This window comes from Protopterus annectens, chromosome 1.part1 (assembly GCF_019279795.1).
Source record: "Protopterus annectens isolate FY-2018-M chromosome 1.part1, PAN1.0, whole genome shotgun sequence".
In the NCBI taxonomy this organism is placed as follows: domain Eukaryota; kingdom Metazoa; phylum Chordata; order Ceratodontiformes; family Protopteridae; genus Protopterus; species Protopterus annectens.
In genome coordinates, this window is record NC_056726.1 from 344,067,541 (window position 1) to 344,092,254 (window position 24,714).

General features: G+C 38.9%; 1 protein-coding gene across 2 annotated transcripts in view; it reads right to left on the reverse strand.

Annotated features, from left to right (window-relative positions):
* The window catches only part of POLI (DNA polymerase iota), an 869,655-nt gene that overhangs the window by 553,189 nt on the left and 291,752 nt on the right, over positions 1-24,714 (reverse strand). For both annotated transcript variants that reach the window (XM_044075156.1, XM_044075163.1), the window contains one exon: positions 5,250-5,414. In XM_044075156.1, the coding sequence (XP_043931091.1) occupies positions 5,250-5,414 (165 nt within the window). The remainder of the gene's footprint in view (positions 1-5,249; positions 5,415-24,714) is intronic.

The following is a 24,714-nucleotide window of genomic DNA, read 5'->3' on the forward strand; positions in this document are numbered from 1 at the left end:
CCACAGAAGAAAACAGTCTCCATAGGACAAAGGAGGCCATGCACATCCAGAAGGAAAAAATGCAGATGGAAAAGGTAGAACCTCAGCCAGGAAGGAAACGAAACAAAAAGCAAAACAAGGGGAGGAGGAAGGGAGCGAATGCTACAACAGTTTAGAGAAGGACATCTACTGTTTTAGCAAGAGTTCACACAACTATAAAGTGTCCTATATCACTGTTGCAGTATTCTTCACCTAAGGGAGAGTATAAGAGCTCAAGAAAAGGACTGGGAAGTGGAAGGCTGGGAAGAGCCCTCAATGAACCCATGCAGGGTGGCTTTAGCAAAACCTGCTTTGGCCCTAGAAACCATATCCAATTTATAATGTTATGCTTAAGTAAAGGTATGCACTGAAGACCATGTAGCAGCTTCAAGAAAGGAACTGATATCCAACACCTTGAAGAAAGTACCAGAAGAGGCAACAGCCTTAGTGGGGTGAGCTATGACTAAAGCAGACAGACACTTGCCATAAAAAGAATAATAAAAAAAAATAGCCTTAGAAATCCAGGAGGAGATAGTTTGCTTAGAACAGCCAAACACAATGTCTTGGGATGAAATGAAACAAATAGCTGGTCAGACTCACAAATGTCCTTAGGTTTATCCCAATAATACTTGAGCTGTCTATACATATCCAAGGTGTGAAGGACCCTCTCACTAGCAGACTGAGAAGGAAATAAGGAAGGTAATTATACTACCTGATTCAGAGACAGCTCATTAATAACCTTGAGCATAAAATAAGGATTAGTATGAAGGGACACCTAGTGCTTTGAAAAACTAAAAGAAGGAGGGATGGCCATAGGGGTGTGAAGCGCAGAAACCCTCTAAACAGGAATAAGAGCAAGCAATAAGACAGTCTTTCAGGTACAATGCTACAGAGATGAAGCTGCAGGCTCAAAAGGAGCCTGTGTAATTCTTTCTAAAACAAAATTAAGGTCCCGAGGATGAGGAGTAGGCTTCTCTGGGGGCCTAAGCTGCAGGACACCTTTAAGAAATTGTTAGAACTCAAAGCAAGAAGTCAAAGGAAGATTCAAGGCAGACAGATGGACCTTTACAGAAGAACAGGTTAAGCCAGTCTGGAGTAACTCAAACAAGTAGGAGAGAACCAGAGAGACCTCAACTGAAAAAGGGTCTTTGTTATCAGCATGTCACCAGACAGAAAATCTCTTCCATTTGGACAAATAAGAATTTCTGGTTGCAGGTTTTCTTGCCTCCTGTAAAACCCTGAGCAACTCCTCAGAAAACAGGTGGCTAAAAGGGATCAAATCCCTATCACCCACAGAGTCAGTTGAAGAGTGGCAAGCAAGGATGAATGAGAGACCCCTTGTCCTGTGTGAGGAGGCCCAACCTGTGAGGTAACTTGTGGCAATCATCTCTGGACAGATGCATTAGGAGGTGAAACCAATGCTGTCTTTGCTGAAAAGGATTCACTAGCAAGACTTTTGGGGGAGTCCAGCTAAATCTTCCGCAGGATTCTTGTAAGTAGAGGAAAGGGAGGGAAGGCAAATAGAAACATCCCTTCCAAGGAAAAGAAAGGGCATCCATCTTCCATTCCAGATGGTATGGCACTCTGGAACAGAAAAGAGGCAGCTGCCTGTTCAGAGGGGAGCCAAAAAGATCTACCTGAGGAATACCCCACCAAAACACTATGCTGAGAAACAAGTCTCTGTGAAGCATCCATTCATGAGCTTGTGTTTTGAACCTGCTCAAACAGTCTGCCACTTGACTGCACATTGAAGGAATATACACTGTCTGAAGAGTTTACTGATAACTGAGATCCAGATCCCAGGCCTAAACAGCCAGCCTACAGAAAGGGTAAGACTTTGTGCCGCCCTACTTGTAGACATACTACATTACTGTGGTATTGTCCTTGTAAACCTTTAGAAGGTTTGGAGAGCATGGGGAGAAAAGCCCAAAGGGCCAGAAAGAGAGCTCTCATTTCTTTGATGCTGAAATTTCAGGTGTCCACAGGAAGCCCCCCCCCCTCCAAGTCTGAAGTATCGGTGAACAGTTCTTGAGAAGGAACTAGAGGCTTGAGGGACATTTGCTAAATTCACCATTCAAATTCCAGTATTAAACAAGGAAGGACAGCCACACTGAAATTCATAGGGTGAGCAATGCTGAAGCCAAACTGACTTGAGGTAACATTGAAACTTCTGCACGTGGCAAGAGGGAGCACTGGAATACAAGACAGCATGAATCCCAGGGCTCAATGAAACTCCCTGGCTGGAACAGCGGGCAGAGGAAGAAGGGACTGAAAGAAAGCTGTCAAAGACAGAACTTTTGGAGGTGGAAGAGAGGCCAACATTGGCACTGTCTGAATCCTGCAACCCAGATGCACATGATCCTGAGAGGAATTCAGGAGAGATGGAAAGACGTTTGAAAATTGATAGTGAACCCCAAATCCTGTAACAGGCAACTGTGAGAAGGCTCCTGAAGCAACAGGTCATCTAGTTAAGGAAAAATCTGAATGCCTTGGAGCCTGCAAAAGACAATCACAGGAGCTAGGTATTTTGTGAACACCCTTGGGACAGCAGAGAGGCCAAAGGGCAAAGCATAGAACTGAAAATGACAGGAACAAACAGAGAAACATACAAACTCCCTAAAAATAGGGTGAACAGGAATATGAAAGTAAGAATCCTTCAAGATCCAAGGACATCAGAAAAGCCTGGAGGTAATACCAGAGAAAACAGGGTTTGAAGAGTAAGCATCCAAAAAGAAGGAACCTTGTACAGAATAGGCCTCCAAGTGCCCTGCATTTGAGGGATCAGGAACATCCTGGAGTAAAATCCCTTTCCTATTTGTGAAAGAGGGACAGGCCAAGGACCTCTGCGAAAAGAGGAAGATATTAACACAGGAGGTTGGAGAATTACTGAAAACGGAGGCAGAGGCTTCTGCAACATAAAGTAAACCAGACAGATGATAGATAGTACCCAAGAATCCAAGGTAATGAGATGCCAGTTTGGAAGACTGTGGGAGAGCAGAAGGGACAAGGGAACCTGTCTGAGGAGAAGTGGGTGCAAGATGTGAAAAACAGAAGCAGGCTTGTCAGATGAAGGAGGCTTCTGAGCTATATGAGCCTGAGAAGACTTAGCAGAAGGAGCTCACCCACCACACTTTCTCCATTTAGTGGCCCGATGAGACTACCTGCGAACAAGAGCAGACCTAGTAGGACAGTTCCTCTGGAACATACGGATAAGGGACACAAAAATATAGTAAATATAGTTAAGATCCAGCAAACCTTTTGCTTTTTCCTGAAGAGACTTAAAAGTAGCAGTAGTGCCAAAGAGATTTTTATTATCTAAAGTAGCATCCAGCAACATGGGGTTAATGTCCTCAAGTAAAGACTGCAGGTGAAGCCAAGAATAACACCTCATGACAGACCCAAAGGCAGCAGCTCTGAAAGATGCAACAGCAGAAGCATCATAACTACAGTTGATAGACAGGTGAACCACCGGAGAGGTAAAACACAAACTAGATGGCGCAGAAGACTTTGTTTCAGAATCAGAGAGGTTGGAAATAACCCGACAAGCCTGCCCAGTCAAGGCCAGAACATATCTGGTCATGTGGGTCTGACAATTCATGACCTGAAAGGCCAAAGGAGAAGCAGTATAAACCTTCTTACCAATTGTCTCCATTGCCCTACTAATCTTATCTGAAGGCAGAAGCTTGGAATAGGAAAAAAGTTTAGAAGGCTTTGCCAGACGAGACAGACACCGCAGAAGAGTCAGCAGAAGGACACTTTAAATAAGAATGGACAGTCTTCAGGAATATTATAGAACCTGTCAGATTTCTTTGGAGCAGGAGGACTTTTCTTCAACAGAAACATAAGCCAAATGCAAAGGCATCTGGGAAGAGTAAGACAAGGACCCATCAACAGACTCTGAATCATCATGAGGAAGCACATTCACTAGTCCATTTGGAAGCAGTTGAAGTCCAAGGGGGAGTAGGCACAAAACCCCCTTTGGGGGGCTTCAGGGCCATTAAAGATTTAAACAGGTCTAGAGTAAACTCCTGCCATTCCCTTTTAGGATCGTTAGGGGGCACAGAAGTATGCTTAGTCTTCTGCTTTTTCTTGGTAGGGATCTCAGCCCTAACAAACACCAGAGGTTCTAACCTTTGATGAGATTCAGTAAGAGTAACTGGAATCTCTTCCCTGACCAGGATCTGTGGAATCCATCTAGGGCCCTCTGAGGCAATTAACTGTGGTTCCCCCCAATGTCTAGAACAGGCACCTGCAAAACCTCAGAGGACATGTGAAATAAAGGATCCATGACAGCCTCCAATGGGGTAGCAGCAGAGGAATCTGATGTAGACATAGGACACAGGGCAACCTGTACAGCTATCACCTGATTCTAGAGAAACATTCAATAGAGGCTGGAGAGCCAAAGAATTTGCCCGAGATTTCTTGGCCTTCTTCTTACTTAATAGTACCTTGGGGTTAGAAGAGTCTGCAATGCTACCCTGGACTAACAGTTTAAACCTCTGGTTCTTGACATGGATGTCCAGGGAAGAAAACAGGCTTCTTAGGCACAAACGCTTTACAAATACTACACAACATATATGGCCGTGGGAAGCACCCAGACAAAAAAAAAAGACACCATTCTTGATAATCTTTATGGAGAATCTGCCTCACCCTCTTACATTTTCCCTATTTGGATGACATGAACATTAGGTAACTAAAAAAGAACAAGAGAAAAAGAAAAAAAGACCCTAATGGGGCACTTATCTGATGGCTACATATTCACCACAGCAAAGGGCATTCAGACTTATGAGCAATGATGTCATTTGGACTGGCGGCAAAGAAGTTCTAGGTAACTGCATTTGCACATCACCTTTATGCCCTATGGCCTGAATGAGGAGCACACGTGTTACATACGGTGCATACAAGAACAAGATCTAAAAGCTTTGGTACACTGGCCCACTGTTGGGCCATCCTTGGCCTGAGATCCCCAAGCTGAAGAATACTGCAACCGTAATTTAGAAGGACATCACATGTGGCTGAATTTCAAATGTGAATTTTTTTTTGTTAAACTTAACATTTTTTATCTTAAATAAAAATATGCTGCCATATATACCACAGTTCAAAAACAGATGGTTAAATATCAAACTGATGACCAAACAAGTTAATTCTTATTAATAATGTGTATTAACAGAGCCACTTCAAACCATCTACAGGACTGATTTGTATTATCATGTTAATGCAGGCATACTTACCAGTAACTTTGTAAGACACTTCTCTGTAGTTTGATAAATCTTCACCATTTACCAAAATAAGTTCAGGGCATTTTTCTTTTGCTTCATTTACCAACATCATTTTATCGACCCCAAGCTTTCGAGCCACATAGTTGCAAGTCACAAGCAAATATTTCTGCTGAACACCTTCACGCAAGGAAACAGAAAAATAAGAAATGTTGCATTTTGACAGATACTGCACAAAACATTTTTATACTTAAAACTCATCGTTATGAACCTGACAACTACTTGCATAAGAAATTCTTTTAAAGTACATCCTAATTTTGATGGTTGTTCATCCATGCTTTTTAAACTTAACAGTGCTACAAAACTAACAGAAAGGGTTTGGACTGTCAATGAACATTTATTTATACCTCTCAACTGTGGTAATGGACTGATTAATACTGACCAACTGCAGGCTCAGATTTTCTGCCTAGATGTATGCCAATAAGACTGGCTACACACTGCCTTCATTCCTTCTCTCCTGTTGCTCTATAGTAAAATTCACAGAACTAGACTGTAATGCATAGTCTGCACATACATAATTCTGGCTACAAAACACTGACAGTCCTCTCTGTCTTACATTGCTCCAGGGGCATGACTCAAAAAGTCAGTCAAAAATGGGTAGAGTTATGAAAAGTGCCCAGAAAAGTTTCCACACCACAGCTATGTGCAGTTCACAGCAGAATAAGAACAGTGCGGCTGCATAGTAATACAAGTTGAGGTACACAAATGCTATGATGTAAATGAAGGCACCCAGGAGAATACTGTGCTGGACATGACTCAACAGGAACTAAGCAGTACAGTGCTGAACTCATGTACCAGTGCGATCACATGTGACTGCTAGCACATATAGAATTGTTTAAAAGTCCCCCATGCACTGTGTGAAAGTAATGGCTGAGCAACATCATATTCAGTCTAATGTCAAGACTATTTTAAAAATAAATATACACCCTGCTCCACTGCATCAAGAAGCATTATCTGAGTACACTGTACATGCCAACATATGCATGTATACCATCTGTACTAAACAGTGCAGCCAGGATGCCCATTGTGTCTTTCGATGTTAGATAAGAATCCGACTCCAGTCACATCTTCCAATTCACAATGCAATGGACTTCAAGCTCCACTGTTGCACACCTTGCATGTCTAGCAACTGCTACAGCAGTCACAGCACTATTGACATGCACACTGCAATGGCCACTATAAGAATGACGGGCACAAAGCACACAATATGAGTACGGTATGCACCATTAAGTAGTGTAAGAGATTTTTAAATATGCCCATAGCATAATAAAATTGCAATGCACACAGCCAAGCTATACGTTAACAAGCACAGCTAAGGCAGGTACAAGTTCCAGTTCATTTACTCCTACATTATTTTATGCATTTATTATTTGTTTATTAACCAAGGTAAGGGACAGATCCAAAAGGGCCTATTTCAGCCACTGCCCAGCCTTGAAGAGCAAAATGTCAAAAATAGTAAAATTTATGCATGTAGGAAGCCTTATAAATGGATGTTTTTGACATGCTGATGACACAATTACAAAGGAATATGCAGAGATGACAGTGAATGTACATAAGCAAAGGTTACAAGGTTTGCAGAGATTCTGAAAAGTTTACATGCTTACTGATTTAATACGTATACAGTAAATAACACAACTGTGAAGTACTTTAACAACATTACAGCAGGTTCTAGCCAGAACAAAAAGTGTTCATAATGGCATGGGAGTACTTTGATACATTGCAGTCATATTTAGATATATGCATAACCTTAAAATCAAAATGTAAAAATTCAGGTAATGGAAAGAGGTACAATAATGGATAATGAGTTAAGGTAGTTGAGACTGGCTAGAGGAATAAGTTGCTATTATGAAAATTAGAATAAACTGAAGAGTGAAGGATAGGGTTGCTCAGACAGAACAATATCTTAAATTGTGCAACGTCTTTAGCATGATTCTGCTAAATGAATGACACTTGAGAAAGCGGCAAACACTTGGCAGGATCAGATGTGTATTTTATGTTCAGGGCAGACCATACCACAGGAAAAGTGAGGCTGCAGGCATAAGGAAGGACCTTTGGGTGTTGATTTTTTGTGAACAGTTTTTTTGTTTTTTTAACACGGTATGAATTTGGCAAGAATTAACAGATGCGGAGGAAGAGCTTTACACATATGCAGCTGAGGGAATTGACTTTAGGTATGTTACATGAATGCTCAGTGGGTGGTGTCCACATTATGACAAAGGCATAAAAAATCAAGAGATAACAACCGTGGAGTTTTTTTTTTCCTATGGTGGTAGACATGGAACTGTGGGAGGGAGGGGCTCTATAAAAACAGGTCAGCAAGCTGCACTTTGACAATATGGGAGTAGTGTACATAATCAGTAGTCTGGCAGTTAGCCTACAGGGTTAAGGCTCTGGGTAGTTAATGAACTGCTTCCTGCAGTCAGGAGGTATAGGGTTTGATTCCTTCCAACTCCATTTGCCTACTGTGTGACTCTGATCAAGTCACTTAACCAGACAGTGTTCTGAGGTTGCTCCTGAAGAGGGACACTTTGCTCAGTAGACCTACTGGTTAAAAGACAGAAAATTAAAAAAACAAATCTAGCTGTCAGTCAAAGGAAGACTAGGTGAGCTCATGTGAATTTTTACTTTGTGTTGCTTGAAGTGGAATATTACTTTTAGAACAATTCATTAACAGATTTTGTTTCTTGCTTTCAACGAGAAGGTTTTGGAAGATTAGCACCAGAGGCAGCATCATTCATAAGACACATTAACAAATGATACTGGAAGTTGTCACTCATTTCACTAACCTGTGGGACTACACTGTTGTACAAGGCATGGGTACAGCATTTTTCAAGAATGACTCAGGAACTAGGATGGGAAAGTTGTTGGCCAATCCCCATATATCAGCTTATGTGCTACAGATGTATGAAATTGGGAGGACCCAGGGCCAAGCAGTTCTACATCTAGCTGTGCTAAGTTGGTTTCAAAAGGTGGTGGACTGAGTGGATACAAGAAAGCTCTTTCAGGTGAGGGACATGCACAAAGGATGGGCGAGGCAGTACCCCCAAGATGAGATAAAAAAAGGCCGATTCATCCAGCAGTACCTAGACACACAAGCGTTCCTGTCACATATATGCAGTAGTATATATATGAAATTTTAGCATTCAAGGTCTGCTTCTTGGCAACCTGCTGTGGGGATTTTAGACCTTCTGAGCTGGTGCAGTCCAGCCAGGAAGCAGCTAGCCAAGTAGTGTTGGCTTTTGAAGATGTTAATATCACTTGAGAAGGGGTTAAAATGTGGTCTGATAGATCCAAGACAGACCAGAAAGCAAAGCAAAAGAGGGTGAGATTGAAGTCTTTGCTGGGGACTCAATGCAACAGTTCACCTGGCTGAAGCACTACACAGCAATGAGACGTACATCAAACTTTTTTTTCAGTCAAAAACACAGATGGGAGGGTGACACAAAATCAGTTCAGGGTGGTTTTAAAGTAGGGTAATACAGTTTTTATACTTGGACACAAGACAATATACATCTAATTATTTTAGGCTTGGGGCAGCAAATATATGCATAAAAGGGGGAAGATCAATGGAACTTCAAAAGTTTGGGGTGCTGGAAGTCATGCCATAAAAAAACTACCTGTGTGATCACTGTATTAAAATTAATATCTAAAAATTAATATTTATTATTAAATAGTATTATTATATTATTAAATTTATTATTAAACATTAATATTTTTCCTCACTGCAGTCTTATCTATGCCTCTGGACTGTATACAGGTCATGGGGGACTCCTAAACCAATAAATTATGAAGGTTACAGCAGAAGAAAAATTTAGTCAAGGGAGTAAGTTACTGAGAGACACCACAAGTCAGGCTGACATGAAATGAGGTGGCATCAAGTGATCATGGAAACAGAGTGCCATGAAAAATGGTGAGGGAGTCCAGCTATGGCGCACTTGGGGGCAAGTTCTTATAAAAAAACTTAGTAAACAGACTAAACAGAGACATACATGATCAAGAAAAAGATATGGCCCGAGGTTAAGGTTGATGTGGTCAGAGGCACTACAGCAACTGAAATGACACAAGGAAACAACATTTAAGTACTTACTATAATGATAGTTGCATATTGTCTGATTTTTGCCTGGTTTAACTGTGGGTTATTGGATCCGACTTGATCTAACCTCGGCACCAATCCTGAAGCTCTTCAGTTACAGGGCTCAGACTCCTCCCCTACCCATAACTCCCTGGTCTTCACCTTAGTACCTCAGATCGAGTTTACCCCCTTGTAAAATGCTAAACCAAAGCACAAGCCAGTAACTTTACGCTAGTTAAATCACTCTTATTCTGGTCCATTTCTAAACGGCATGGGAAACATCATGACATGGTTGTAGAATACTGGCAGTGATGAGGCTTATTAACAAGGAATGCCAAAGTCGGCTGTCCCTTGGAGCCTAATTTGGGACGATTTGGCAGGGGATATGTGGGAATGGATGTTGAACTGGATGAAAATCAGACAACATGGATCGATTGCTAAGGCAAGTACATAACTTTTGTATCCACATGTCTATTTTCATCTGATTCAACTGTGGGACAGATTCCATATTGTTCTGGGTGGTATCAGAGAAGGACATTCCTAAGAAAGGTGGCGCCAAAGGATGAGTGAGACCTAGACTGTTCAACCCATTTATAATGTGACCCAAATGTGTGAACTATTGCTCAACTAGCAGCTGCACAATATCATCAATAGGAAGTCTACTGGCAAAGTCTGTAGAAGTGGCCATTGCCCTTGTGGGATGACCAAAGGCCATAAGACCTAGACTGCAAGGACAAATTCTTTTTATTGTACATAAGTGTAATACAATCAGATAACCATCTAGACAGATTAAACTTAGACACTGCCTCGCCCTATTTTTGTTTGGAGAATGCCACAAATAGTTGATCAGACTTTCTGAAAGGTTTAGTTCTGTGAAGATAAAACCTGAGCTGGTATTGGATGTCCAGGATATGAAATATGTGTTCACCTTTATTAGAAAATCATGGAAAAAACTGATAGATTTATTGCCTGATTTATATTAGCTTTGGATGCTATCTTAGGAAGAAAGGACAAATTAGTTCTCAGTGAAACTCTATCCTTATGAAAACACAAAGACAGAGGTTTGTGGGGTAGTGCTTGCATCTCTGATATCCACTTAACTGAAGTGACAGCCACTAGAAAAAAAATGTTTTCCAAGACAGACATTTCAAATCCACTCATGCTGCTGGTTCAAATGGAGGCCAAGTTAATGCTTGTAATATGACAGTGCTGTCCCAAGGAGAAGCTGGATTTCTGACTGGGGGGGGGGGGCTTTTAAGAAAGCTTTAGAAATCTTCAAGGGGGCTACAAAAGAGTTGTTCTGGCCTATATGAAAACTATAGATGGCTGCCAAATTTACTTCGATAGTTCAGTAACTAGACCCTTCTGATAAAAACTCTAGAAGGTTGGGAACAGAAGCTGAAAAAGCATCTGGACCTTTGAATGATCCTCAAATAGAAAACATATTCCATTTGCTATGGTACATTTTGATAGTGGCATGTTTTTGAGACACTGATAAGGTCTGAACAACCAATGAGGAAAACCTGGTATCTTTATCTGAAGTTAAAACTGGAGATCAATTTCATGGCATTCTGGTCCAGGGGAGCCAGTCCGAATGGGTATGTCAATAGAGCTGGATATTGATCCAGTTTCCAAGGAGGATACACTAGAAGAGGCCACAGGAATGAAAACCATATCTGCCAAGGACAGAAAGAGCAATGAGGACCACCTTGGCCTTCCACTGCTTTCAGTATAAACCTGTTCATTACAGGCAGTGGGGAAAAAGCATAAAGAAGACCTGTGGGCCAGCAGTAGGCCAAAGCATCCCTTGTTGACTGTCCCTGCAGAGGGCTCAAACCAAAATAACTGCTGCATTTGTGGTTTAGATGGTTTAGATGGAATGCAAAGAGACTGCATCAAGGTTGGCCCTAGCGACTGAAGATCAAAGTTTGTCACTGTTGGCTAGAGGGGCCACTCATGAGGCATCAGGATAGATCTGCTCAAATTATCCAACAGAACACTGGATGTCCCCAGGACATGCATTATTAGAAAGTGGTGTAAAGACATTACCCATTGCCAGACTGGCTTCACAGTATAACGGGCAGGAACAGGTTCCTCCTTGTTTGTCGATGTACCGGACTACTGACATACTGTCTATCCATACCCGAATCACACCTCTAGGAAAACTACCCTGAAAGGCATGTAATGCAAGGAGGACCACTCATCTCCAGAACACTGATGTGAAGATTGACCTCTACACAAGACCATGTGCACTGGACCATCTTCCTTTTGAAATGCCCCCACACCCACCCTAGAAGTGAAACATCTGCTATCACTACAGCCACCAGGGAGAGTCATTCAGAATAGCCGTCTGTCTAACATGCAAACCTGCAAAGCACTGCATGCATTAAGAAGTGTTATACCTCTGAACTGTTGTATCTTATTATGAGCTTGTACTATGTACTGTCTGATATTTCTAATGTTATTATGTATTATTTGTATGTAAATACCATTGTTCTTAAGTGCTCAATCACATACTTAACTGCAGCTTTTCTCCCTGGGCCTCCATTGAAAATGGACATGTGTCCAGTCGGACTTTCGTGGTCAATAAATGTAAAATAAATAAATAAAAACACTGACAGATGTCATCCAGCAAGATAGGTGTTGCCTGCAAATCTGAGTAAGTCTTATTTTGGAGTGGAGTGGAGTGGAGAGACCCCTTTAGGCCCACTACACTGCTAAAGTCCATTTCATTTAGAATCTGACGAATGGGACTATGAGGATTGTGGATGCAATAAGACCCAATAGGCAAAGGATCAGTCTTTCAGTTGGACAGGGGTGGTAAAGAACTTGAGTTGCAGTGAGAGAAAGAACCCTGGACATCGGAATACAATCTGTACAGTTGTGTTAAGGTGGCATCCTATAAATTCTATCTGTTGAGATGGCGTGAAATGTTGACTGTGATGCATAAATCCTGCATCAGTTTGAGCAAATGGTCCCAATGATGCAATAAGAGAATGTTGGATGTAGCAGTGAGAAGTTAATTGTTAAGATATGGGAAAATCTGTATCCCTAGTAGGCGCAAATGTGCTACTACCACTGCAATAACTTTGGTCAATACCCAGGGGGCTGTTGTGAGTCCAAAGGGCAGGGCTCTGAACTGATATGGCTCCCAGCTGGAAAAAGAGAAATTTCCTCACACCTCTCAATCTTCACATGACAATCTGCAACCTTGAGATGTATTGAGAACATCCAGTTGTCCTTCCTCAGTAGAGGCAAAATGGATTGGAGCATGACCATACAGAATTTTTTCTGATTGACATACTAATTCAAATGACTCAGGTCCAGAATAGGTCTGAGGTCCCCTGTTTTCTTGGGTACTAAAAATAACTGCAAGTAGATACTGGTTTCTGTCTAGCCTACATGGACTGGTTGGATAACTTTTTTTTCTAGCAGCTTAGAAGCTTCTGCTGCCACAAGTTCCCACTAACTGAGTGAAATGTTGGGAACATTCTGCTGTTTGATAGGGAGAAAGGAAAATGGTACAGAATAACCTCTGGAGATTACATTTAGCCCCCACAAATCTGTGGTTATGTTTTGCCAGGCTTGTAGGTGCAAAGATAAGTATCTCCCAGCTAACTCCAGAGTGTAGCAGTCAGGCAACCCTTCAGAGATGCTGAAAAGGCTTTTTCAAAGAATGGCTCTTAAAAGCCCTGGTTATGTAGTCCACCTATGCATCTAGGATGACATCCATTATTGTTACTTCCTCCTCTGCCACAAGGGGGTCTATCACCAGGAGTTTCCAGATAAGGATTTTGTGACTTCCTAAATCACATCCTTTTCATAGCCTGCTGATTACTTCAGTGGGATCTCTGGGGTGTGCAGAAGTGAAGGCCTACTGCATAGCGATTCTCACCACCTTGCCAAATCCTGGTAAGCATCTCTTTTACTTTTGGTCTGAACAGAGTAGACCCATCAAAGGGAACACTGATGAAGGACATCCTGAAACTTTCTGCAACATCACAAAGGTACATCCAGGCATGACAGCAAATGTAATGTTAGTGCCTGTTGCCCTAGCTGCACCATCAGCTGCATTTGAGAGAAGATTTATGGCCACATTGGAGGTAGACTGGAAGGTGTACATTTGGGAGCCCACTGTCTTCTAAACATCTGCTGGCAGAACACCTGACAGAGACTTGGATATTTCTTTGTCAAGTTTCTCCAAAACCTGGTGACATGAGCTAGATAATTCAGTGCCAATGTGCAGGAAGTGTACATCCATTTCAGAAATTGGTCCTTCACCATAGACTCCCTATTAGGGCAAGTGACAGAGGAGCTCTGTTCAGACAGTTCCTTCTCCATGGCTGCCACTACAACCATTGCAGCTACTAGAAGACCCTTGCTTCAATGTTTCCTGTCTGCAGATGCAGACAAAATCTTATCTGGATTTCTGGGGATAAGCTCCACCACATTAGGGTCCTTCCACCAAATCAACGAGCGAGTCAACAGGCAGTACCACCCAGAAAGAAGCTGAGCCAGACCGAAAGACTTCCAGGAACACGGACTCATCAGAAGGAAGACTGTGGACCACCCCCCTCTCTGTTTTACCAATTCCAGAATTTCATCTTCAGAGGGGGGATCATGGGGAATCTTCATCGAAGTCACTGTCTTCAGTGACAGACTCTGATGAAGAGTCTAAGTGCTTCTCTTTGTATGTCTGTTTCTTATAAAGCATCTGAGGGTACAGATCAGATAGTTCAGAATCAGACTGGGAGCTAATATAGCAGGCTGCCTGGGAAGCTTGTGGAACAGATTGCCCTTTTCTGACAGAAGGATGAGAAACAGAAAAGCCTCAAAGTCCAAGGAAGCCATCAGCTCCACATACTACCTCCTGGCCTTGGACAGAAGGGAAAACTCAGAAGAGATGGGTATCCACCAAGACAGTGATTTTGGTGCTGAGCTATCTAGTGCTGAAGTGTCAAGGGGAAGATACGGCTCCGAAAATTTCTGGGTCAGACCTCCTCCCCGAGCCTCAATGTTGAAACACTGGCTTTGAGAGTCCTCCAGATCCAAACAGGATAGACTTGAAAGAGGTAGGGAACGAGTCAGAGTCAAAGTCACCTGAAATAACAGCTCCGGCAAAGGTGCTCCAGAACAGATAAGTTCCAAAAGTACTGGCGCCGACAGGTGAACCAGTTCAGGATGAGAGAGTAGATGAGGGGTAGATGGATCAGCATTCAGTATGTCTCGAGAGGATGGTAGCAAGAGAAGCTCAAGCTGTTATCTGTGTCCTGAAAAGTTTTCTTATCATTCTGTTGATGTCCTGTCTGGTCAGACTTCTCGAGGACTGAGACGAAACCACCAACGGTGGTCAGAATTCTGATGATGTTCTGCTTGGTCAGACTTCTCGAGGACTAAGATGACGAAGCCACCAACAGTGGTCAGAAGTATTTTTTCTCTTGTGGTATTGGCAAATGCAGTCTGACACTGACTGGATCCAGTGAAAACTGGGGTCGAACTGGAGATGTTCAGTGCCAAGAAACAATTGACTCGGAAAGTCTCTGTACTTTTGGATCAGATTCTGAAGTCAAGGATGAATTCAGTGACCTCTTACAGGGCTTTTTGGAACCCACTTTTTCTTTAGGTTTCTCCTTGGTATTGTCCTGTTCAGAGTAGTTATCTTTGTCTGAAGCTGCCTTCTCACTAGATTTCTTGTCCTCCATTCTTGGAGATGTAGTGGATGAGGAAGAGGAAGAGGAATGGGCAACAGACCTTGTCTGGGGAGGAATGAATCCCATAATGATCAGTTCCTTTCATCTTGTTTGCAAGGCTTGAGTGCTAAAAGAAGTGCAGGCTTGACATGCAGTGTCCAGATGAGTGGCCCTTAAATTTATTTAACATTTGTTTACCATGAAAGTCTGACTTGGAACAAAGCCAATTTTCAGCAGAGGCCTAGGGAGAAATGCTCCACATGCATGTTTTTGTAATGTGGGAGGAAACCAGAGCACCCAGAGAAAAATCACAAAGACACAGGCAGGGCATGCAGACTCCACACAGAATGCACAGAATCGAACGAGAGAACCTCTTGCTGTGAGGTGACAACGCTACCGCTGCATCACTGCAAACAGTATATGCAGAGGGACTGTAGGTCCTGGGGTAGCAACTTATGCCCAAACTCAAAGCACTTTTTCAAACTCTGACCATCAGCCACGGAAGAAACAAGAAAGCACACAGAAAATAATTGGCTGAGAGCAACAGCTGAAAATTCGTATCTATCTAAACTTAACTTTGAGTGCTAAATACAAGCGTGACAATTCTAAACTATGAAAATTCTTATCTACTTCTATGTAAATGTGTGTGTGTGTTTGTGTGTGTGTGTGTGTGTGTGTGTGTGTGTGTGTGTATATATATATATATATATATATATATATATATATATATACATACATACACACACACACACACACACACACACACACACAAATCTTTTAACCACACAATGCTAAATATTTACAGTGGATATAAAAAGTTTACACACCCCTTTTTGTGATATAAAAAATGAGGCCACAATAAATCATTTCAAAACTTGTCCTACTTTTAACGTGACCTATAACCTGTACAATTCAATTGAAAAACAAACAAATGAGTTAGGGGAAAAATATAAAAAATTAACGGACAATATGCTGGTTGCATAAGTGTGCACACCCTTAAACTGATACTTTGTTGTGTGTGCACACAAACTAATACATCGTTGAAGCACCTTTTGATTTAATTACAGCACTCAGTCTTCTTGGGTAAGAGTCTATATCAGTATGGCACATCTTGACTTAACAATAAATAAAATAAATAAACTTTTCCTTGCAAAAGCGCTTCAAATCTGTCAAATTGTGAGGGCATCTCTTATACTCAGCCCTCTTCAGGTCACCCAGAGATTTTCTGTTGGATTTAGGTCTGGGCTCTGGCTGGGCCATTCCAAAACCTTAATTTTCTTCTGGTGAAGCCATTCTTTTGTTGATTTGGATGTATGCTTGGGGTCATTGTCGTGTTGAAAGGTGAAATTCCTCTTCATCTTCAGCTTTCTAGCAGACGCCTGAAGGTTTTGGGCCAAAAGTGACTGGTATTTGGAACTGTTCATAATTCCCTCCACCTTGACTAAAGCCCCAGTTTGAGCTGAAGATAAGCAACCCCAAAGCATGATATTGCCACTGCCATGCTTCACCGTGGGGATGGTGTTCTTTTGGTGATGCGAAGTGTTGTTTTTGCACCAAACGTACCTTTTGGAATTGTGGCCAAAAAGTTCAACCTTGGTCTCATCATACGTAACACATTTTCCCACATGCTTTTGGGACACTTGCTGTATTGTTTTGCAAATTTTAGCTGGGCCTGGATGTTGTTCAGTGTAAGAAAAGGCTTTCTTCTTGCAAACCTACCCCACAGTCCAGACATATGGAGAACACAGGAGATTGTGGTTATATGTAGTACACAACTAGTACTTGCCAGAAATTCCTGCAGCTCCTTCAGTGTTACTGTAGGTCTCTTGACAGCCTCCCTGAACAGTTTTCATCTTCTCTTTTCATCAATTTTGGAGGGACATCCAGTTCTTTGCAAAGTCACTGTTGTCCCATATTTTCTCCACTTTTTGATGACTGTCTTCACTGTGTTCCATGGTATATCCAATGCTGTGGAAATTTTTTTGTACCCTTCTCCTGACTGATGCCTTTCAACAATGAGATCCCTTTGAAGCTTTGTAAGCTCTTTGCGAACCATGGCTTGCTGTAACTGGCAACTGACTAAATGTCAGGACAATCCTACTAGGAAAGCTGAACTTTATTTGGGGTTAATCAGAGTCTCTTTAATTGATGGCAGGTGTGTACCCAAGAAGACTGAATGCTGTAATTAAATCAAAAGGTGCTTCAACAAAGTATTAGTTTAAGGGTGTGCACACACAACAAAGTATTAGTTTAAAGGTGTGCACACTTATACAACCAGCATATTGTACGCTTTTTTACTTTTTATATTGTTTCCCCTAACATATTTGTTTGCTTTTCAATTGAATTGTGCAAGTTATAGGTCACATTAAAGGTGGGAAATTTTTGAAATCATTTATTGTGGTCTCATTTTTTTATATCACAAAAACCTGGCATTTTAACAGGGGTGTGTAAATTTGTTATATCCACTGTATTCTGCTTATGTAGGAAAAAAACATACCTAAAGCCATTATTATTATAGTATTTAAGAAACTAGAGAGAGAAAAATCTCTCTTGATAAGGGAGGAGCTGTAAGAAAGCTTTCACAAAGGATACAAAATACTGGTGATGTCCGACGCATGACTGAACACTTCAGGTGGCAAATGAGATCTGAGGAAGAAAAATGGAGACCAGGGAATTATTGGTAGGGGAGGAGTCACAACCCTGGAACCAAACAGCTTCAAGATTGGTGCCGAAGTCAGATCTGATAAGATCCAACAACCCACAGTTGAATCAGACTAGAATAGACAACATTGGATCTTTTATTTTGTGTGTGTGTGATCGTATCATTGAACGTTCATGTATGAATGGCACAGTATCAGACATAAAAGGCTTGAAGAATGGAACAGCGACATATCATTGAAAAGAATGAGACTGTCAATGTAAGTGATCACAGCACAGTGGGGGGGGTTGGGGGTATTGCTCCTTTCCCCACTGTGGTGCAATCTCAGAGTTGGTGTATATATAATTAGTAGGGAATGAGGGGAGCAGGGGGCATGCCTTTTGCAAAGCACAAGTGTTTTGTGCGTTTATTCAGCTCAATGTTTTTGCTATGCGTTATCTGATTTTCCATTTATTGCGCCTTTTGGGAATGGTATTTTTCCATTTGCTCATGTGAGCATTCAACAGTACAATGGGAATGCAGGGTCAACTATATTAATAAAATCAATTCTATAAATGGAATAACATATTCTTAAAGCATGGTCTGTCTTGTGCCTTATTATACATTAAGGTCATGCTATTATCAGACAACAAACATCTCAAGAGTTTTCTTACTTCTTGCATATAGCCTCCGTCTGTGAAATACAGTTGTTTAGACACATTTTTTTTCCAAAAGGCAAGTTTAATAGCCAGTTAACTAATGTGAATTAAGTCCTATGACAATTAAGGTATTAAACCAAAAAAAACTGCAGAACTGCAAAAACATCAAAAACAAAAAGCCGCAAAACAATGAACACTTTTGTCCACTTGTTTATTGCAGACTTCTTCAGATTAAAAAAATAAACAGTTCTCCCATCATCAGCTTTTAAATCTTAAAGACAACACTGCTATCATAGCCATAAATTGCTATGAATAAACTTATAATGTTATATAATGGTCAATACATTCATTTAGTAGTTAAACTTGTAATGGAAATTCTGTTGTTGATGCCTGGGGATAACTTGCATTCAAAAGTACCCGCCAATGTAATTCCCATCTCTCTACAAAGGATTCCCAACTGCTTCCCCTTTCGCAGTGTGGTACTTTCTCCAATATAAAAAACAAAAACTTTTTGAATTTTTCACATGACTTAGAATCTGTATAATACATCATTTCTGTTGTTTTTCTAATTGCATAATCGTACTGATAAATTCTAAGTTTTAATGCATTTATAGTCTTTCCTGTGTAGAAAGCTGGGCAGGGCAGGTACTACACTGGGCTAAATACACTTGGAGTGTAGCAATTAAATATCTCATTTGGATAAATGGATCTTGGGTAGTTACCCACTGTAATTATAGGCCCTTCAAAATATGAACCTACATTGGGTGCAAGTACCGTACAGAGACATTCCTTTTGCAGCCAAGTTGCTTCGCCATTTCCTATTACATGCAATCTTGAATTTATCCTTTAAATGCATTCCTTTTTTGTACACTATAGTGTGATTCTGACCCAATTTTCAGCTGACTTCTGTGTTTTGATGCATCTAATCCAGTTATGTGTTAATATGTTCTTGATATCTTTATTTGCACTCTTGCGACTACATACATATGCTATAGGGTATGCTTATTTATGCTCCGTGTGTCCACTTGAAACAAGACTCGTGTCACTGTCCTTATTCCCCATATTCCCCAACCCATATTTCAGTACAGACATAAAACAACTCTCTCTTTCCGTTACTGTCTCTTGCATTATACTTCCTCCTTAAACATCATAGTTAATGTTTTCACTTCATTAACAAACATGTTATCCTTGGACACCAAAGCAGGAAAGTCAAATAAACTGAGTTTTTACTACATTAGTCTTCTGTCACATATGATGATGGCTGTTAAAATTTAAGACTGTTCAAATAAGTTTCTTTTCTAAAAATGGTCGATAAAAATTCTATATTTAAAATGTATTTTGGTCCAAACACACTAAGGACTTACATAAGAGTGGAAGTCTGAGTTATTGTGAAAGACTAACAGCACTTGGTCTTGTGCAGTACCCTTTGCAGAGGTCTGGGAAGTGAGCTTGCTCGGACTTGTTGGGCATAAGGGGAAAGCTGATTCTAGGGGTATTTGGGGTTGCCAGAAGTGCTAGAGAGTCATCAGATTTCCTTCATGGAAATATCTGTGGGAATAGAAGGTGTGTTGAGTGGCTCTCTGGCAGAGTGGCTACTGCATGGAACAAGCTGGTAAAACGGAACAAGACAAATATTGGTTTGGATATTTTAAGAACAGCCTGGAAACACACCACATGAACTAGTGAATGATATTCTGGGAAAACTAGATGGGCATTGTTACCTGTGCTTGAAGTACTGATATGTGAGTATGTAAGGATGGAAATATACTTATAACAAATAAGAAACTAGAAGGGTCTTATAATTTAAAGTCTATGGACTGTATAAACATGATTGGAAGGAGCTAACAATAAGAATAAGCATTACAGCTTGTGGTCTCTCAAATAACTAAGCAACAGCCAAAAACAAAAACAAAAACAAAAAAAAAACACACACAACAGTTATGTAATGTATGATTTTAGTAAATCTAACCATAAAATTTAAAATCGTCATACAAGATGAAGCAGTCTGCTGAATTTAGATATTAAAGACAGGATTTAATAACATGGGCTTGTGTATAATAACACTACTGTCTTAACTTGTCATAAATGACATACACTACATTGAACATCAAGGGGAAGCATGATTTTCTTATACAAATAAATATGCATAACAAGTCATATAACTGCTTTAACTTGAATTGTAGTTTTTGTAACCCATCTTGACCATATATAATACTTACGCAGTTACCAAGGTAACTAATGTTTTATACAGGACATCAAACTGACAAAGTTGTTCAAGGGAAACAATAGAAGCCTGAACTAGGAATGTCACAGAATGTAGCAATCACATTCTGAACAAATAGTATTAAACTGACAATAATCACTCAGTTTAACCTTTGCCGATTATATAAAATAGAATGTTGCCATTTAAATCTAAAAACTTTCAGTATATGCCATAAAATGGCAATTTATGAATATGGAAAGGGAACTTGTGATCATTAATCATAATAAGTGAATTTGTGGTTTTTAACCTATAATTTCACTCATTTTATAATAAGAAATTACAGATATGAAAATCTTTATGTGTAGGAAATGGGGGGAAAGAGGGATGCACTGATAATTAAACTGCACTAACTTTCATCAATGTTCACATAAAACAAACTTGATGCTTTAAGTAAGTTAGCAACAAACAAAGTGATTACTTAAATGCTGGCAAATAATGAAATATAACTTCTGATATATCCAGTAAAATACACTGTATTATAAACATTAGGTATAAATATTATTACCATCTATTTTATCTTAAGTAATATGTTTTGAAAGACTTCATCAATAAGTCTGAATATGTTAAATAATGTGCGCTATAATCATTTACTGAGGAATTATATAGGATGCATCCTACTTTACTATGATTGAATTGCTTGCCATCTATCTTCCATGTAAATATTAACTGCTTATGAAATAAATAGACATTTATATTGTATTAGATTTCTGTCTAATCTACAACAGTACTATATCTGTTCAAAATAATATAAATATTGCTAATTCCTATTACAAATATTCTCCATATGATAATTCAATTTATGGAGCTCAGATGTTTTGGATTGTCAAGGTATGAGTAATAATCTGATGGACTTAGATTTATCCATCAGATTAGGAATTATTTTCATTCCATGGCTAGTGTGGATCTTAGTTTTGTTAACATTTATTTATTTAAATTTATTTCACAAACACATTTTTAGTATGCCTGACCAAAACATTACTTTATTGGTAAACTCTGACTGTATAAAACTGATAATTTCCTTTAAAAGCTCAAACATATACTTTATAGTTATCAAAGGAAAATGTTTAACAGTCACAATAAAACAAAAAAATACATAGTCTAAATAATCTAAGATGGATTAACTTTATTATCTTTAAATACCAATGGCTTAAACAATCCTAGCAAGAGATCAAATCTACTGAAATATTTAAAAATGAACAAAGCACAAATTGTCTTCCTTCAAAGAAACTCATTTCAAAACAAATGACAATTACAAATGGAATCCTAAAGCATATATGATATTGGCGCAATCCACTTATAAGACAAAGACAAAAGGGGTAACAATTTTATGGAAAACCAATGTGATTAACCCATAAATCATTTATAAGTATGAAGATAAAGAAGGCCTTATGGCATTAGTAATACTTAAATATAATAAGAGAATATGGACCCTACCCAATCTATACCTGTTCCCAGGCATTGCAAGAGGAACTGTTAAAAAAAAACAAACTTGGATTTCATTTCCAATAATTATAAAGGTAACTTAATATTAGGAGGAGCTTTTAACTGTATATTTTACATTTCTGAAACTACAAATACCACTGCATACATCTGCTGTATCAAAAGCTTTAAACAAGTTGGTAGAATCATTTCATCTTGTAGCTACATTCAAATTTAAAGAAGATAAATCTTTGTTGTTTTCCCATCAAGATCACAGATTTGGCACCCAAACTAGAATAGATAAAATATTTGCTGCCCATGACTTAGACTCTAAAATCATTAATTTCTCAATCACTCCCTGCCCCTTTTCACTCCACAATTCACTAATACTAAAACTTCAAAATGGGTACAAACCATTAATCTTTAACTCCAGAATTCCAGCATATATAACTAAAATTAAAGAGTTCAAACCCTGGTTATTATCTGAATTACAGTTGTTCTTAGATATTAATTATACCATAGAGATATTAACAATGATATGGGAGTCTTACATATATAGTAAAACCATAACCTGGTATAAAAAAAAAATCAGAGAATGGGATTCTGAATTATTAGATCTACACTCTAAACTTTTATCAGTATAAGCTGAAAAAAATCAAAATCATTTGGAGGTGAAAAAGAAAGTAGAAGTATTAAACAATAAATACAACAAAATTCTAACACATAAAACTTAGCTTTAGAAAAACTAATAATTAATACCTTGGCCACTTCTCTAAAATATCGACATAATGTATCCACAAGAATCAAAATACAGTCAAAAGCTAATAACTTAAAGTATCTTCCACGAAAAGAAAGGGGAAAATGTCTCGGATATAGGTGACATTCTTGATACCTATAGAAATCACTATATGGAACATTTCCAAAAAGAAAATATACATACCGATCAATTAAATCTAGATGAAAAATGTTCAATATAAAAAATACCAGAAAAATTAAAACTAGATCTGCAAGTATCCATATCCTACAAAGAAATTACAGATACAATAAAATAGGATAAAAATAATAAAACTCCAGGTATAGATGGCGTAATTATGGAAATATATAAACTTTTTCCTTCAAACATACTATCCCTATTTCATAAAAGTCTATTAGAAATTCAGTCACAAGCTTTAATACCACCAACTTGGAGATATTCCTTAATCACACCAATCCTAAAGGAAAACAAATCCCCAAACCTTTGTACATCATATAGACCTACATCAATATTAAATAATGACTAGAAGACATCAATGACAATATTAACTAACAGAATGAAAATACCACTATCCAAAACAATAAACAATGATCAAACCGGATTTATATATCATAGACACACACATGACGATACTAAAAGGATAATTTCTCTTATAGATTATGTTAATAAAGAAAATAAACATTCATAATTGGCTTCGATATAGAGAAAGCCTTTGATTCCCTAAATTGGGACTATTTATTCAAAATCCTAATGCTATTTGAATTTCCTGCATCCTTTGTTCATTTCATAAAGAATATATATATATATATATATATATATATATATATATATATATATATATATATATATATACATATATACATACGTACATACAAATAACTTAGCTTATGTCAAGTTAGGTCCTTTTACCTCTGAATCTATACATATAACAAAAGGCACTAAAACAATGATGTCCCATGTCCCTGATTCTATTTGCTCTGGCTATTGAAATATTGGCAGATTCAATTCATAACAATATAAAAATCAAAGGAATAGATTTTTATGAAAATTAAAATTCTAAAGTAATGTTATTTGCTGATGACATATTACTAACATTATCTAATACAAAAGAGAAATTAGAAGAATTAGATATATTAAGTGACAAATTTCACATGACTTCAGGACTCCATTTCAATAAATCAAAATCAAAAATTATATTTTTAAATAAAAAAGAACTGCAGACTAATGGGGATCGCATCATAGGGAAACAAGAATCTACCTTAAAATATCTAGAAATTTAGTTATGCAAGGATAACAACGAATTAGCCTCAACAAACTACATCATCATCATCTACAATTAAAATCTCTACAAAAATGAACAAAATAATGCTAACATTTGAAGATAGACTACAGTTAATAAAAATGGTTTTACTGCCCAAGATCCTATATACCGCCTTGGCAATACAACTGTTACCAGAAAGGAATACACTTAAAGAAATAAATTCATGCCTAATACATTTTTTATGGTTTCCCAAAAGAAACAAAATAGCAATGCATCATATCAGACCATGGAAACATGGAGGATTAAACGTTTCTGATATAGAAACATATGTAAAAGCATCAATATATAAAACAATCTTAGATTGGAGAAGTCCAAATTACTCTGCAAATTGGAAAGAATTACTAACTGTAATATCAATAAATGAATTTGATTTACAACAAAATTTCAAATAACAGATAAAAAAATTTGCCTTGGCACATATGTATTAGTATGCAATACAACATAACTAAACCTACTAAAACTTGTGTGTGTGTCTTTCGGCTTTTTCCCGGTTAGGGGTCGCCACAGCGGAACTCCAGTCCGCTAATGATTGGCAGTAGAGTTTTACATGCTGGCTTGCCGGGCCTAACGCACAACCTTCAACGAAGGAATGCCCATTCACGCA